Source organism: Mus caroli, unplaced genomic scaffold (genome assembly GCF_978045245.1).
Source record: "Mus caroli unplaced genomic scaffold, Mus_caroli_1 scaffold_4, whole genome shotgun sequence".
Classification (NCBI taxonomy): domain Eukaryota; kingdom Metazoa; phylum Chordata; class Mammalia; order Rodentia; family Muridae; genus Mus; species Mus caroli.
Genome location: NW_028227259.1, coordinates 79,130,824 through 79,147,821, shown reverse-complemented (window position 1 = coordinate 79,147,821; position 16,998 = coordinate 79,130,824). Strand labels below are relative to the sequence as shown.

Here is a 16,998-nt window from a genome sequence, read left to right as displayed (position 1 = left end):
AATGCTGCTGCCTGCTTCCTGTAGATGCTTAGGGCATAGGCTCCTTTCAACAGTCAATGCTAAACTCAGTGTTCTAAAGGGAGTCCGCAGACACACCGAGGAGTGCACAATGTAGCCCTTAAAGGCCAGGTTTGGACTTGACTAGGCACAGAACTCCATCCAAAGAGAACTCCAGAGATGGGTACATGCAAGAGCAGAACGTGGCCTCAGCACATCCTTTCCTAGCTTCATACTTTCACTGGCTCTTCTCTTAAACACTGTTCTTATCCCTTTAAATGTTAGGGAAGAAAAAAGCAACAGGCCCCAAATATATTGCTTAAGAAAAATAAGGTACAATTACAAGGGAGATTCTGGTGACATTTTTATATACCCTTGGCAGAGAGAAAGAAACCCACTTTTCTAAAATTCAAAGCAGCCAGTGAGAAGTAGGAAGCCAGGAACGACCTAGTTCTTTCTCTGCAGAGAGCAATGACTTGTCCCCACCTGCAACAGTCTCTGGATCAGAAACCACACTCTCAGCAATTTCCAGTGTGACCCTTGTCTAACCCTCTCTACCAGGCTGCACTGCACACATTACCTCTGCTTCCCCTATCCACAGCGACCTCACAACTCAGCGTGTGCCCGGCTTCTGCTGGACTGACACACTACAGAACCTTAGTGTGTGGAGAACACAGGTACAGATGCCCGCCTCTTCAGCTCTATGTGTTTGCTCCCAACTTGTTTAAAAGCCTCAGAGTCCCATCTCAGTAAGAAAGATTACTCTCAATAGGAGACACTGAGCCTACGGCCAGGCTTACCAAACTTCTTGCTTTCTTTAGAGGTGCCAGTCATCTTCATCTTTGCAACTTCAAAGAAATCTTTGATTTCTCTTTCATATAGTCGGGATAAATAATCCATGTAATTCTTAAAATAAATGGAATAAGCAATTATCGGTAAGCTAATTTAACTAAATTTTTAATAGTCTTCCCCTTAAATCCTTCATGCTTGTAAAACCCTTCTGTATTTCAGAGAATATAAAAAGTTAGACTATTTTCTCTTTGAGAAGAAACAAATCAAAATAGGTAGCATATCATTACAATGTACAGAAACATCAAGTCAAGCAATCATACTTACGTGTTACCTTGGTACATTCTAACTACGGTGACAAGCACAATCGCTAGGGTCTGTGAACCAGAGTGGCAGCATACTGTTCTAGTGTGGAGGGTATAGCATAATCCATTAATTGACTTCCCTAACAAAGGACACTCAAAGTCGTTGTTGTGACAGTATCACAGACTTCAGGTTCCTTGGGAGTTTCTCATGAGCACATTACTGGGTTGGAGAGTATGGCAATCTTTCTGAGGCTTTCGGGCCACTGGGAATCTTTCCACCTCTCCCTTTACACTGCCCTGTTGCCCAACAGTGTCAGTGGTAATGGAGGGGAATCTTCCAATTCCACTGAACCTTTGCCAGGTGTACTGGCTATTTTTGTGTCAACTTGACACAGCTGGAGTTATCACAGAGAAAGGAGCTTCAGTTGAGGAAATGCCTCCATGAGATCCAACTGTAAGGCATTTTCTCAATTAGTGATCAAGGGGGAAAGGCCCCTTGTGGGTGGGACCATCCCTGGGCTGGTAATCTTGGGTTCTATAAGGGAGTAGACTGAGCAAGCCAGGGGAGGCAAGCCAGTAAAGAACATCCCTCCATGGCCTCTGCATCAGCTCCTGCTCCCTGACCTGCTTGAGTTCCAGTCCTGACTTCCTTTGGTGATGAACAGCTGTGTGGAAGTGTAAGCCGAATAAACCCTTTCCTCCCCAACTTGCTTCTTGGTCATGATGTTTGTGCAGGAATAGAAACCCTGACTAAGACACCAGGCTTGTGTGTAATACCAAAGGTCAGAATTTTCAAAATAATTTTTCTTAAAACAGATTTCATTTATTAACCCTTTAATGCAAACATCTATTATTTAGCATACAGACTTTTAAAATCACACCTGTCTATCCTTCATGAAGTACTCTGCCCCAGTAAGAACTCTTCAGCCGTAGGGATCATGTGTCTTTCCAGGGCCTAGCTTACACAGTTCATTGTCTTTTTTAGACTTAGGGCAGAATCTTAGTTTCAGATTCTTTATCTCAGGTTAATTACCATTTTATAGAGCAGGCTCTAGTAACAATAACTGGTTCAAACATACAATGGGTAGAGCATGGCTATGAGAAGTGTTACTCAACTGAGCAGTTATTTCCTATGGCTCTAGTATAAATTCAAGAGCACATAAAATTAAAATATACCACGAAACTAATTCCTTTTAACATCTGACTTGGAATCTGTCTTGTGTTTAAATATTGCTGACCCAGGCAGCCTTTTCAGGTTTGCTTCATGCTGGCTGTTAGATATCTTCCAGAGATCTCTTATGCTTTCTATTTTTATACAGCCAGGCACATTTCTCACTGTGGAGCAAAGACTGGTAATACAGCTACTTTCACAGTGTTAACTCTGCCTATCTATGAGTATGGGGGCATTTTCCATCATCAAAATATGGAACCTTATGCATGCATGGGGTTCTTCCTAGTCTGTGCTGTCCCAATTTTGTGTATGTGCTGCTGAACTGGGCACTGGAACAAAGATGGAGACATGCTTGAGAAATCTCCAAGACTGTCGGACTGAGACTGCTACTGCAGGGGGAAGCTCGGACTTTTCTAACCATGAGTGAAGTCCCTCCCACTATAGTCACACCCCAGAAACACAGACAGATGCAGAGTCCTGGAAGACATGGGCTGAGCAGATGGAGGACAGAACCAAACCCCTGTCTTCTGAGGGCTCAGATTATGTACACAAAATAAGGAATCTGTCGAGATTCTGCCTTAGTGCGAATAGATTCTCATCCCTCAAGACCCTGGAATACCCTATTCATTCCAATGAGTGTGAGCTGTGCACACCCAGCCAAGTGCTTAGAGAAACATGGCTTTGCTTGTGCTTATCAGGGTTCTTTTTGTTGTTGTTTAGTCATTTTACTGCTTCCTTTTAAAACAAAATTCCTGACTTTTACAATTATTTAGCAACTAAATTGGCCATATAAGGAGTGTGTGTGTGTGTGTGTGTGTGTGTGAGAGAGAGAGAGAGAGAGAGAGAGAGAGAGAGAGAGGAGAGAGAGAGAGAGAGAGAGAGAGAGAGAGAGAGAGGAGAGAGAGAGAGAAGAGAGAGAAGAGAGAGAACATAAGTAGAGAGAGAGGAGAGAGAGGAGAGAGAAGAGAGAGAAGAGAGAGAAGAGAGAAGAGAGAGAACATAAGTACACCAAAGCTCAAAACAAAGGATTACGTAACATCCCTGGGAAATATGTCAATTCCATTTAAAAGTTCATTAGTAGTGTCATTCAAAATTACCCTCTTGTATCCAAAACAAACAACAATCAAGAAAACAGCAAAACAAAACAAGAAACTCTTGGAGCAGAGAGTACGTCAGCGCGAGGCTGGTGCTCATCTTACGCCTTCACTTTGGATCACACTCAGGATACCGCAGAGTATATAAAGGCAAGATGGCAGTGCGCCGAGAACACGATTAGGCAAAAGGCTTACTGGTTACTTATTTGACTTGTCGCTAGGGGACAAAGCACTTGTTGGCATGAAACTCTTGCGAAGACATATTTATTTAAAATATTAATGTCCTAAAACTTCAAAAAGGACAGAATTTGAGTACTAGAAATACTTTTACGTAACGTACCTCCACATCAGAATTCTGCTGACTGAAATCGCACAGAATAGCACAGCAGAACTGCACTCACACTCAGTCGTCTCCCTCTGAGGAGCGAAGCAATCTTACCTACCTGCCAGGCCGCATCAGACGCACACAGACAATTCTGGGCATACAATTTTGATTTGAAGAATATTTTAATTTTGTGTGAGCACTCACACTGTGTGGGGTAGAGAAGAGGTTGAGAGTGTGAGAGTGGGAAGAAGTCAGCAGACAACTTGTCAGCGTTGGTTTTCTCCTACCCTATTGGTGCTAGGGGCTCAACTCAAGCTGCTGGGCCTCGAAGCAGTTGCCTTGCCTACACGACCCGTCTCACCAGCTCTTGAAAGGCATTTTAAATTACGGGTTGAAAATACATTTTCCCAGATTTATCTTCCCTTTCTGAAAATCTCAGTGTATGATGGTAAGATACACCTGTTGATGAAGACACTTACACACCTCACTGAACGTGGCTAAGTCAAGCCAATACCTAACTAGAACCTTCACCAACTGACTAGGATTCACGGTACCAGAAGACACTCTGCACACTACAGGGGACAAAGGTAAACCCCAACCCAGCTACAGTCCCTGCAATCTACAACACTGACTTGCCTGCATGATATGCCAGTTTATAGTGCCACAAATGTTGTGAGAGTAAACAACAATTTTCTCCTTGGACTCCAGGCCCACTCATGAGAAGGAACCCATGCTTGGCACTGCTCAGGTAGCCAAGAAGCTGAGACTACACACCATGGGCTTAGGGGAAAGCAAAGCACCACTGTCCTGCCAGGGGAGCAGAGCGATGACTCCTGACTCATCCCACCTCGCTCAGCCCTTATCAGGAAAGCTTCCTCTTACAGCAGCGCAGAGCCAACACAGAGACCTACAACTGAACAACGTACATAGACTGTGGTCACGAGTTCATTACCATCCTAGTTCTTCTGACTTCAGAGCCACTCTTCCACTTTATATTCCCACCACCACCTGTTCTTTAGACCAGACAAACAAAAAACCAAACAGGTTATACATTCTGAGGAGGTTAAAAATTCTCGCATGCATGTTTATACATCCAAGTGTCTATACTGCACATAAAGAGTCACCCAGAAGAGGCTAAGGAGATGGGTCAGTGGGTAAAAGTGCTTTGCTACATAAGCATAATGACCTGGGTCAGATGCAAAAAACTGGGTGTGGGGTTGGAGAGATGGCTCAACAGCTCAGAGCACGTTCTGCTCTTCCAGAAAAGCTGGGGTTGCTTCCCAGCACACATTTCAGGAGGCTCACAATCACTTGCAACTACAACTCCATGAGGATCCAACATTTCTGACCTCTGTGGACACTGGCACTCACATACACTTATTCAGACATATACACGGAACTAAAAAGAAATCTTTAAAAAAATAATAAAAAAGCTGGTTGTGACCATGTAACCCAGAGGTAGGGGCAAGCAGAGACAGGAAGATCCTTGGGATCTGCTGACCAGCCAGCCTAGTTGAAAATGAGTTCCAAGTTCAGTGAGAGACTCCATCTAAATAGAATGAGACAGACTACAACAGAGGAAAATACCCAATGTCCTCCTCTGATGCCTGCACAAGTGAACACACAGATGCATACACAGACCCACACAAAAGAAAACAGAAAAAAGCATTGCTCATGACAACTGGACTAAATAGACAAATATTTCAAGTTACAATATGGCTTAATCCTATTTTACAGTGAAGTTCAAAATTTGGCTCTTTTTATTCAAGTAAATATATGAGCATTCAGAAATTCAGTCTTTTGCTTTGTCAAAACCATTCTTTAGTATTCGAAACTTAATAAACTAAACATATAACTTAGGCTCTATGTAGAACCGGTGAGTAACCAGCATCAGGTCCATACCTTTGTTAGTCCCTCGTATTTTCCATAGTCTGTACTCTTTAGCCACTCCATCAGCTTGGCATAGCGGAGCAAGTCTCTATGAAATGGATGATGATTGGGTAGAGTCAGTTCAACAGAGTGCTGAGCAAGAGTTGAGCTCTGATCATGACCCTAGGGTAAACAAGTAAACGAGTATGACAGGACGTTCAGGGACCACTGTTATGACAGAGAAGGCTAGACAGTGACCAGATACACTTCGTAATACCAAGTGAATACGGAAAAATCAAAACTGAGCCCTTACTTGTTCATCCTGGGTACCCAAGGGATGCTAGCGCCATTAACATTCTCAGGCATGCATGGTGGCGCTGTGATAAAGCCTACTTCATCTCTCAGGAGAATTGAGAAAGTTGTATAAATCTTATCTCTCTATGTCACTTTACAACTTACTAAGCAAATAAACATCTTCATACAGACTGTGTTAGGAAACACACCAAAGGGGGATCTTTCCAAAATAAACTGTCTAGTGAGAGTCCCATTAGAAACTAGACTTTTCAACTGATAAAAAATATGCAAGATGTGAAATTTAAAGTTTGTAAGGACTACAGATGGCTATATCTTGGACTTTCTATGATAATCCCTAATAACAAGTAATACTGTTTTTTCCATTATAGTGATATGCTAGTCAAACTACTACATATGACTATTTCAAGCCTTGACAATTTTATGTAAATAAATAATAAATAATATTAGATCATATATCTTGAATTTTGCTTTAGAAAAACAGACTGCTAGATTATTGCCTATTAACCCTATTTTCTAGAAGAATCCATGACTTGGTCAGGTCATATAGAAGGAAAGCCATAACTGAAATCTTGTTCAACCAAGTCTAACTTCTGACTTTCTTTAAAATCCTTCAAACAAAAGCACCGAGCCAGAATCAAACACTGCAACTGTCAACCAGCCCTCAAGTCGATGTGCGTACAGCCATGCGTGTGTGCACCCCTCTCTATAATGTAACACCTCAGGCTCTGTTCAACTCCCCAGCTCTTCGCCCTCTTTCGTCAGCATGTGCCGTGGAGCTTCACGGCAGTGAGGGCCCCAGAGATGAGAGGCTGCAGGAGCAGATTCTACTTGAAACTACTCGAGCAAGCAAGCAAAGGCCAACACAAGCCCCATTTACATCCATTCCTTCATGTCAGTTGCCTAGTTAGAGGCTGTTTCTGTGTTTTATGGAAACTATTAAATTTGCAAAGGCCACTGAATCAGAAAGAGGAGCTGGCTAATTAATTTCTTGGTAAAGTCACCTAAATGTATATAATTCTAGTTGAAATACAATAGTTTGATAAGCATCCTGCGTTTAAGGAATTAAAATTATTTTAATTTCAGAGATTTAGCACTTGTAATTTTCATGCTTTATTATGTATCACTGTTCTGTCTTCACCTCTACACTTGTCATGGCTGGTGTAACATCACATTACAGAAGGGTTCTAAGAATTGCACATTAAGACGCAGGTGTTCATAAATTCTACACTTGCAGGTCCGGGAAGGAGCCTGGTGTCTCTTACGTAGTGGTGCTGACAGAGAGAAGAGAGTCTCCTGCTTTACAAATGTTCTAAACACTGTGCTAATAAGCAATGTCACAAACGCTCCCATCACCTAAAATATTCCTCTCCATAACTTTTCTCAGTGACTCAAGACACAACGTCACATTTTGTATAACTACTTACTCGGTCTACTGTATGTTAAGTTACATTAGTTCAAGTTGAGAAAGCTTTTAAATCATTAAAAACCAAATCTCTCCAGGGACGTGGAAGAATTATTAGCAATTGTGTGGAGAACCTTTCCATTTACAAAGCTCTTTGCATATGTTACTGTGCTAAATTTTCTCAGCATTTCCATGTCAAACACCTGAGAAACTGGTGTTTCAAATATTATCATTACCTTTAAATATTACTGTCAAGATAGACTGAATGTTATTAAAAATATAATCTTAGATAAATTTCCCAGAAAAGGATAGGAAATTGTAAAATTGTTTAAGGTGCTTAATTCAATCAATATTACAAAAATAATCACATGCTAGCCACTAAGTATGAAGAAATTTGTTCTTCATATGCTTACATTGAACGTTTTAAAGGTTTCTATTATATATAATAATAGATCACCAACAACAATTACAGAATTACTGAGTGCCCATGGCCTAGGTACCTTTTATACAAAGTCGAATCCATACAATACCCTTGTAATGTACTTCTCATCTAAAATAACCAATATAATTCACAGGTTATTCAAATTAAAATACATAAAAACGTGGTTAGCTCTAAGATTTTACCAGTGTGTGTGTATGTGTGTGATTTTTGCTTGTTTTCAATCCAGGGTCTCACTATTTAGCCTTGGCTAGCCTGATCTGCCTGCCTCGGCTTCCCTAGTACTGAGACTGAAGGCAAGTGCCACTACATCCAGTCAGGCACTAGAACTTTTAATAAAAGTTACCATGGGGCAACCGACTATAGGCAAATATTAGTCCAAGTGGAACAGGTACTTTGATTCTCTGTTATGAAATGAGGCAACTAAGGTTGAGAGAGGGGCACCACCATGTGCTGGTCAGATCCTCCCAGCTATCTCCCCTCGTCTGGAATGGAAATCGCCATGCTCTTTAGCCCTTTTGCTAGGGTCTTGGTGACTAAGTTCAACAGAGACCATTGATCTCGTTCTTGCACTTGAGACATCGTTTTCCATCTTGACAACACATCACAGGCTGATGCAACACTCTCATTCTTAACATGCATCACGTCCATGTTAACAGTACATATTAGAGTTTCAGAAACGAGAAGCATTCATTTTAAACAAAGCCATTAGTTTAAAAGGCAAAGAAGCAAACAGAATGAATAACCGCACGTTATAACCAATAGTTAAGGATGCAAAAAGACCACTGTCGACTGACATTTTTGATGTCATTACACATGTGGACAGCATCACAGCCAATAGCATTAAAAATAATAAGCTAAGAAGAATGGGAGTTTCCTATGTGACTTTTCAGTTGACTTCTTGCCACTTTTCAAGTCCAGTGAACTGTTGAGGCGTCTGCCTTGATCTTCCCGTCCCATGCTTTTATGAAACCAGTGAGAGCTGTACTCCCAAGGATGTCTGTCTCCCTGCCCTAGCTTTTGGGCTTCTCACAGACAGGATCAGTAGCATTTATCCCAAAGCAGTGTCCACAATGCACCTCAACCACTGACAAGTAATTACTAAAAAATCAAGGAGGTGAGAAACAGGGAGATGGACAAGCAGAATGAGGTTAAATGCCTTTTGGGACAAATGGGATATTTAAAAACTATTACAAATATAGTTAATGGGTAGCTTAAATCAGTAAGTTAAGCTGTAAGCATAAATGCTCTGCTGCTAACTTTAGCAAACTTTAGAGACAGATTAAAAAAAAAAAAGTCACAGAGGCTTGAGCCAATTTGATGTACTCACAGGAACCGAAAGAAAGTAGGACCTGTTATAGAGCTGTAGGAGGGCCTGAGTAAACTAGTGGGAAATAAAATATAAGAAAGACAACTGTTTCAGAATACTTCAAAGAAAATCCAATGTTTTCAGAGAGAATTTATCAATTATTAAGATTTTTCCTGATTTTTTTCTGTTCAATATGTGTAATAAAATAAAATGCAAAAAACCCCACAAGAATCTAATTATATTAACTATTAAAATATCTGTTGTTCAAATTGTAAGGTCCCTTGCAATTACTAAAATATTCTTACCTTATCATTAATTATAACATCTCTTTCCAAAGAAAGAGAGGCAAGTTTATAACATGGAGAGCCAATCAACTAAAAGTCACAGCAGGACTAGCGGTTTCTTTGTATGACCACACTGTATTTAACTATACAGAGCCTATGAAACATTGAAGATAACGAGTCAGGTCTGATTCTCACCTTGGAACACTGAGAAACACAAAGGCTCAAAAGTTAACACACGCCTGCCAATTGCTTATGTAACTAATGAATCTAGCTGTGATTCCTAGCATCCGTTTCAGCTAGAAGGAACTTGACGTCTGTGTAAAGGTTACCTGCAGTCCAAGGTACATCTGTGAGGAACTATGCACAGATTTCAAAATCTTCAAACCATAGAAACATGGGAAGGAATACACTATAGCCCCAAATGAACACAGTAAATATTTGGGGGAATTTAAGTTTAGGGCAACATATTAATGACCTGCGGAAACATGTCAGTTTTAATAGCAGATTAAAATTACCTGTTGAACAAAAACATTGTTGAGATGGCTGGCCAGTCTCCGGGCGAAATGTTCCCTCAGGTCACTGAAGCGCTGCTGCTGCTGCTTGACGGCCAGGAGCATGTCATGGCCTACGGCACAACCACAGTCCCTCACTCACTTGGCCTACGGCACAACCACAGTCCCTCACTCACTTGCTCGATCGCTTGCTTGGGAAGGGCAAAGAGGAACAAGAAACGCCTCTCCACAACATGTGTGTGGCGGTCAGAGGACAAGTCTGTGGAGGCCTTCCTCAGCCTTCACCTTTGCGTTGGTCCCAGAACTCCAGCTCAGGTGGCCAAGCTGTCCAGCAAGCCCCTCTTCTTGAGGACCACCTTGCTGGCCTCCCCTCCACGATTACTAAGCTCGCCAACCCCAGGTCCCGGTGCACCCAGAGCCTTGTGCATGGTGGACAGACAGTCTCCCACTGAGCTGTAGCTCAAATCTGTACTGTGCTAATGATACCGAGACTTAACTTTTGAAGAATCCAAAGCTGTAATGGCTTATTCACATGCTTTGTAAAACTTTAAAAGGAGAAAAAGTAATACAACACCCTGGTTCGTCTTCAGTATCACCTGGCAACCACTAGAAATAGGACCTCAGCCCAGACCTACCGAGTGTGAGGATTTCCTGGTATTCTCTAGGTTCCGCTGCCTAGAAACCCCTATCTTCCCTGGCCTGTCCTAACGTCTACCTGTGCTTGTCTGCTACATCTAAAGCAGCATCGAGCGATTGTGGCAGGGCAGCGAGATGGATCCGGAGGTGAAGGTGCTTGCACACACACCTGGAAATCTGAGCTCAACCCCAAGAACCCTAAAGTTGTAGAAGAACTGAATCTACAAACATGCCCTCTGACCTCAGCACGGACACTGTTATACACATGCACACATGCACACATATGTGCACACACACACAATAAGAAAGCTATATGTTTAAACAAGATCATGGTGAGAGTGCTGCATGGTGGTGCGTGCCTGTATACTTGGCACTAGAGAAGCAGGGGGACTGTATGTGTAATGCCAGCCTAGGCTATGCAGTGAGAAGCTAACCCCCAACTAAACAAATAAAAACTAGATAGAGCATAAAAATACATTTGTGAAGGTAAAGATGGCCCATTAGAAGGGACTGAAATGAAAACGTTTAGTGTTAATAGGAATTTGTAGGGGAATCTGTGAAACTCATTTGTATAGCTAATAGTCACTTAGCCCAAGTTACTTCTTGTCAAAATATTTCTACCAAGTCCCAGTGTTAGTCTCGGTTCTTGGTCAGATTGTATCACGGCTACACACCTGGGCGAAGAGCAACGTTCATGCACTGTAGCAGGGCGTCAGCAGCGTTGGTGCAGGCCTCAATGCCTCGGGAAGAAACAAGATCTCCTTCCTGAAGGGCCTTTATGTGACCTTTGGCCAAGTCCATGTGGTTCTGGAACACATTCAAACACACCACTTGCACGTGCCAATTGTGGGGAAAACACAGGCAGGGCACTACTCACCCATCACTCAGTCTCTGTATCACTTTACATCCTGATCTCACAAGGAAGCTGGATTATAAGTGAGTTTTACCTAACATCACTAGGCTTCCTGCTTCTGCCCTGCTGGTAGCCTATGGAAATGCTCACCACGAGGAACTCTATCTCGGACAGGAGCTTCACATTATTCGTGTTGCTGAGATGGATCAGGTGGTTGCTCTCAGAGATCTGATCCATCTGCTCTTTCACACTCTGGAGCATTTCCTCGTAACTGCTCAGTTTCAGTTCTATCTGGTCCACCTCCGTTAGCGCCTCATCCAGCAACTGCATCAGGGTGTTCACTTGTTTCTCAGAGGCCATGATTGACTGGATGTTGGCCTACAAAGTGAAGGAAATGTAAAGGTTCCTGATGTTTAAATGTGCACAGCAAGTACAGAGGTGAGATGCTGCCAGAGCTCTCTGCGTCAAGTCAGCCAGTTTCTGGTTCACTTTCTCCATAGTGTTCTGAAAGGCTTGCTTGCCTCTATACTGATGCTTGAGACCACACTTCAGAAACTGTGCAGAGACATCACAGGCTCTGTTCTAACACCTCTGAAAGCTCTAGCTCCTTCCCCCTCCCACCCCACACTTGTCCTGCTCCCCTTTGGTAACTGACTCTAGCTCCTTCCCTGTCCCCACACTACTTTACTTCAGCTACCTTTCTCTTATGTTAGTTTGTCCTAAAAACAATAACAAAAATGCTTACTCGTTGGTAATGACCTATTCAGAGCCTAGGGAATTAACCCCTAAGGTGGGGTCTGGCCATCTACTTTTTTCTTCCACCACTGCATAATAAGAACACTCCAATATCTAAAGCCTTAGCCTTAGCCAAATGTCTTCACTGGAAACGGTTTTTAGTGAGTGTGTGTGTGTGTGTGTGTGTGTGTGTGTGCGCGCACGCGTGTGTAGGTGTGAATATTCACTGACATCTGTGTGAGTAAGCGTGGACAGCAAATGTAGGGTGTCTTCCTTAATTGCTCTGTTCCTTATTATTGAGATAGGCTCTCTCACCTGAACCCAGAGCTCCCTGATCTGTCTGGTCGAGTCAGAGGACCCACTGTCTGTGAGTTACAAGCACTGGGACTACAGAAGAGCTGCTATGCCCCAAGTATTTACTTAGGGCCTGGGGGTCTGAACCTTGGTCCTCAACTTGCATGGCAAGTGCTTTAGCCACTGAGCCATCTCCTCAGCGCCGGGTTCATCTTTTAAACAGCTACTAACAAGTTGACAAAGACGCAGTAATCCCACTTCCAAAAGCTCAGGTGCTGAGGCAGAAAGCCTGAGCGTCACCAGCATCACCAGCCTCTGTGCTCGATCCACTGCAGCACTCACTGACAGCACGAGCAGCTCTTACCCCATCGAGCACCTGCAGCTCTCGGGACAACTTCTCTGCAAAGGCTTCAGCATTAGAGATGGCGCACTCGCAGCCTTCCATCATTATCTCGATGTCCTGCTCTTCTCTTGCATTTAGCTCTTGGTACTCATCTACCGCTTCTTCATCCCCTCCCGCTACACTCTGATTCTCTCCGCTTGGAACAGATTCTTAAGATAAAAAGGTAAGGAAAGAAAGTCGTCAAAAATGTGAAGAACTCTGGCATGGATGTTAAAATGATAGCTAGTTAGGGCTGATTACAAGCACAGGGCACACTTAGTAGATGAAGGATAGAAAAAAATGATTCAGAATGTATGAAAACAAGTCTCAAACCTCATTTTTACACACAACCACAATGATGCTGAAGTTAGGTCCTAAGAGCAACAGAAAGCATGCAGTCTAGTATGCTTGCTGACTTACAAGTGTTAAAATGGGCTTTAGTCACAATCTCTCAAAACATAATTCTACTAAAATAGAAAACATGAAGAAATGAACCTAATTTCTCCCTGGTGGCTGTTGCTCTAACAAAACACTGATGAATTGTGAACATGGGAAACAATTCTCTCCTAGTAGCATTTCCCCTTGTTATTTTTGCTATTTTCATTTTTTTTTTAAACAAATCTGTCTGTCTTACACACGATGCTCACGTGTGCACACACACACACACGCCCCTTTCAAATAACTTTGAAGTGAGAAGTGTATTATCAACAAGAAAGTATAAATACTGAAAATATTAAGTGCATTTTCTATACTTTGTTGTTTTCACATGCATAGATAAAATAGTTAAAGATAAACTACAGGAACTTCCTTAGTAATTTGAGAACAACATGGTGATGTGAAATTATAAAGTCGCAGTTTCCAGCTTCCTAACATATAAGGGGTCAGTCTGACAGGCTTCATCTTGATCCACTTTGGGGAAAGGACCGCACAGTATTTGAGCATTTTATACAAACTCTGAGCTGAGTGTGGTGGACGTGAAATGGAAATCACTGTGAGCGCTAATTACAGATCTAAACAAGCTACTACTGACTCTAGACTGACCGTGGCAGGGATTAAGTCACAGTCTGGATACTCTTAGTATTTGGTATTTTACTTGAAAATGAATATTTTCATTTAGCAGGACTTAAAATACGTTTGTTTGTCTCAGAACAAAAACCTGATAATTCTAAGTGAGACAATGTTTACTCTGAAGAAGATATTAGGCAGATTTTGCTAGTTCTCAAGGGGGGTAAGGAGATTAAAATTTCTGACATAAGCAAATTACAGATTATGCTCTAGAAATATTTCTAGAGAAGCATTGCTCTATCTTCTTTGTCTTTTCAATGAGACCATTTTGTTGCTTGTGGAGATGCTCAACTATCAGATGTGACTCCATATTAACCACTAGAGGGCAGGTACTGCCTAAATAACCCACCACAGTGTTACACTAAACACTGGAAAGAAACAAGTGTTTTGTCATCAAAAAACTATGTTAGTAGTATTTTCTTTTCCTGAAATAGTCTTTTGGAAGCTAATAATGAATATTATTATTGGTTTTGTTTCTATATGGATTTTGAATACATTTATCCTTGTACACAACTCCATGAAATACACAGCCCATGGATAACAGAGCAAGTGATACATACACGTGGACTAGAATAGGAAGAAAAGGTGTTACGCACCTTCGGTAACTTTAGGCAGTTCTGGAGGAAAAGGTATGAAGAAGGCAGAGGAAAGGAAGCAAAGAATATTAGCTGGGTAGGAAAGTACACAGATTTCAAACTTTTAACTACTACCCATATCTCGTTTTGAACTTCATGCTAAACTTGGAGTCTCAAGGCAACATCCAGACACAGTGGGACGATCCCTAAGAAACTAAACTTGCAGGCTTGTTTTCTTATTGTCTCGAAGTGCACGTCCCTATTTTCTTTTCTCTTTCAGAAGCAATGCCGATGATGAGACCTTGAGGAAGGACGCTGGGAAGCGAGCCCTTTCCTGGGATTATTTTCAAGTCAGCTCTGACTCATGCGTTCAGTGTAGTTATTTTCACTCAAGGTCCAAAGCTTTGCCAGGACACTCCCTCACACAGGATTAGTCACAAAACACTGTTTCAAAGACTGAGACTGAGGCAAGAAACGAACACAGGAGACTGCGGTACAAGCAGGCATTCAAGGATTCAAGTGGAAGGTTGTTTAAAAATCTGGCTGCAAGTCAAAGGATAAAAAAGAAAAGGCTTAAACAAAAAGAACTTCCCTCTCCATCTCTAAAACTCCAGCATCCCATTGTCATTTATAAAAACTACTGACATTGCTGCTGCTACCGCACGAACAGTTACAACAGCATTGCTGACCTACTTGGCTGATTCTTAGCTCTTCAAAAGAGGCTGTAATGCGGGTTTTCCCTCAACATTACCCAAAGCCTAGAGACATTTACTTCTTAAAAACTGGCATTAGTGGCTGTGATTTAGAGCCCATTAGGACTAGTTTTAGACATTTATAAAGCTTTCCCAGAACACTAAGCCAAAACAACAGTTACTGGTCAACAGAAAATGCTTTCTGAAATGACATCCCGAAGGACTTTAGCACCCTTAAAACCAGTCTCAGCTGGAGCTCATCTTTACAAACATCAACATTTGGCTGTGTGTCCTGAAAAATTACGTACCTTTAAAAAAAAGTTCAATTTTATCCTTAAAAATCAGCAATAGTCTTTGTATTCTTTTGGTAATGTTTTTTAGTGATAGAGTATACATTTTTCAATATAGTTGTCCTAATGAAATACATCAGCTTAAAATATAACTATGTATACATAACATCTGGAAACATAATATTTGGAAACAGAATAGCAAGTTTTTCAATGAATGATTAGCTAATCAGAATATTCTTGCTTCAGTTGGTAAAACAAAACAAAAACCTTCAAAGTCATTCAAAGCAAATGAATCTGTAAATGACCACACACTTCTAAGGGGTCACGCCCTCAGCACACCCACAGTCTAGGCACTCGTGACAGGGCAGCCCCTTGATGCTCATAACTCAGGCCAGTGTCTGGGTGGGGCAGGGTCTGGGGGCTTCTCAGGCCTGACAGATGTATCTGCCAGCTTTCTGTCAGTTCTAAGCACCAAGGCTAGAGAGAGTAGAACTGCTGAGAAGAATAATCTATGAAAGGAGAAACGTCCACAGCCAAATAAAAAGAGGAACAATAAAGAGGCAAGTAGCTAGATAAATGGTTTGCTTCAAACTATATCTTACATTATTGAATACTGGGCCAGAGACTAACTCAATGGGTATAGGTGCTTGCCTGGTGACCTGAATTCAATCCCTGGAAGCCATATAAAGATGGAAGGAGAACCAACTTCACAGCATTTCCCTCTGACCTCCACACAAGGGCCATGGGATACACCCATCCTCCTTCCAGTGAACACATGGATAAAGTTTTAAGGCAGACGTGATGGCTCAATAGGAATGTTAGGTAGGAGGCCTGCCACGAATTCAAAGTCAGCCCAGGGTACACAGTGAATTTCAAGCTAGCCTGGGCTTCACAGGGGACCCTGTCTCAAAAGAACAGCCAAGCTGGTTTCTTCTGTGAGATAAAGCGTGATATGCACATGGCATCCCCAGGGCATTCAGAACCATTCCACGGGAAGCTTACACCCCGAGGAAAGAAACTGCAGAGAATGAGACCTCACTGAACATTTTCATACTTCAGAGTAGAGGTTGTCTTGCCAGTCAAATCTGCAAAGGCAGACAAATCACAGATGCCCTCATCAGCCTCCTGTCCAAGGATTCTGCTGCCCAGAAGAGATGAGATTTATTGAGCATTTACTATAAACCTGAGACCCTTCTTCTCAAGCAAAGAAATGCATTATAAATAATAACTGTGAGTTAGATACTATCATCATCTCAATTTTACAAATAAGGAAAACTGAGGCTTCCATTAACTACATAAAGCCAGGACATAGCCGGCAAAGGCAGAATTTAAACTCAGGTAGTGTAACATCAGAACTGGGTTAGTCTTCTGCAGGACATAAAAGTACTGCTGTACGGTCATTTACCCCACAGCTGTTTAAAATAAATTTTAGAGTAAGTATTTAGTAACATTAAAAACAAGTTTGTGCTGAATTCATTCTATGAAAAAGAATGTTAAGAAACAGAAGTGTAAACTTCTCTATTTAGGTATTCATAGAAAAAAGCCTTAAAGAATATATATGTCGAAGGGTTAGAGCAGTATTTTTTAGATACTGAGACTGAACCGTGTCCTTGCACATCAGGCAAGGGCTCTACCAATGAGCTGTCTCCAGCCGACCACTTCTGG

General features: G+C 41.9%; 1 protein-coding gene across 7 annotated transcripts in view; it reads right to left on the bottom strand.

Moving 5' to 3' along the window:
• The window catches only part of Exoc1 (exocyst complex component 1), a 41,052-nt gene that overhangs the window by 14,948 nt on the left and 9,106 nt on the right, over nt 1-16,998 (bottom strand). For 2 of the 7 annotated variants that reach the window (XM_029477458.2, XM_029477460.2), the window contains exons 5-12: nt 14,373-14,393; nt 12,694-12,881; nt 11,451-11,678; nt 11,122-11,254; nt 9,815-9,924; nt 9,037-9,090; nt 5,584-5,733; nt 798-903 (exon numbers count right to left, since the gene is read on the bottom strand). In XM_029477458.2, the coding sequence (XP_029333318.1) occupies nt 798-903; nt 5,584-5,733; nt 9,037-9,090; nt 9,815-9,924; nt 11,122-11,254; nt 11,451-11,678; nt 12,694-12,881; nt 14,373-14,393 (990 nt within the window). The remainder of the gene's footprint in view (nt 1-797; nt 904-5,583; nt 5,734-9,036; nt 9,091-9,814; nt 9,925-11,121; nt 11,255-11,450; nt 11,679-12,693; nt 12,882-14,372; nt 14,394-16,998) is intronic. The other 5 variants (XM_029477461.2, XM_029477463.2, XM_021162615.3 and 2 more) reach the window with 3 other exon arrangements.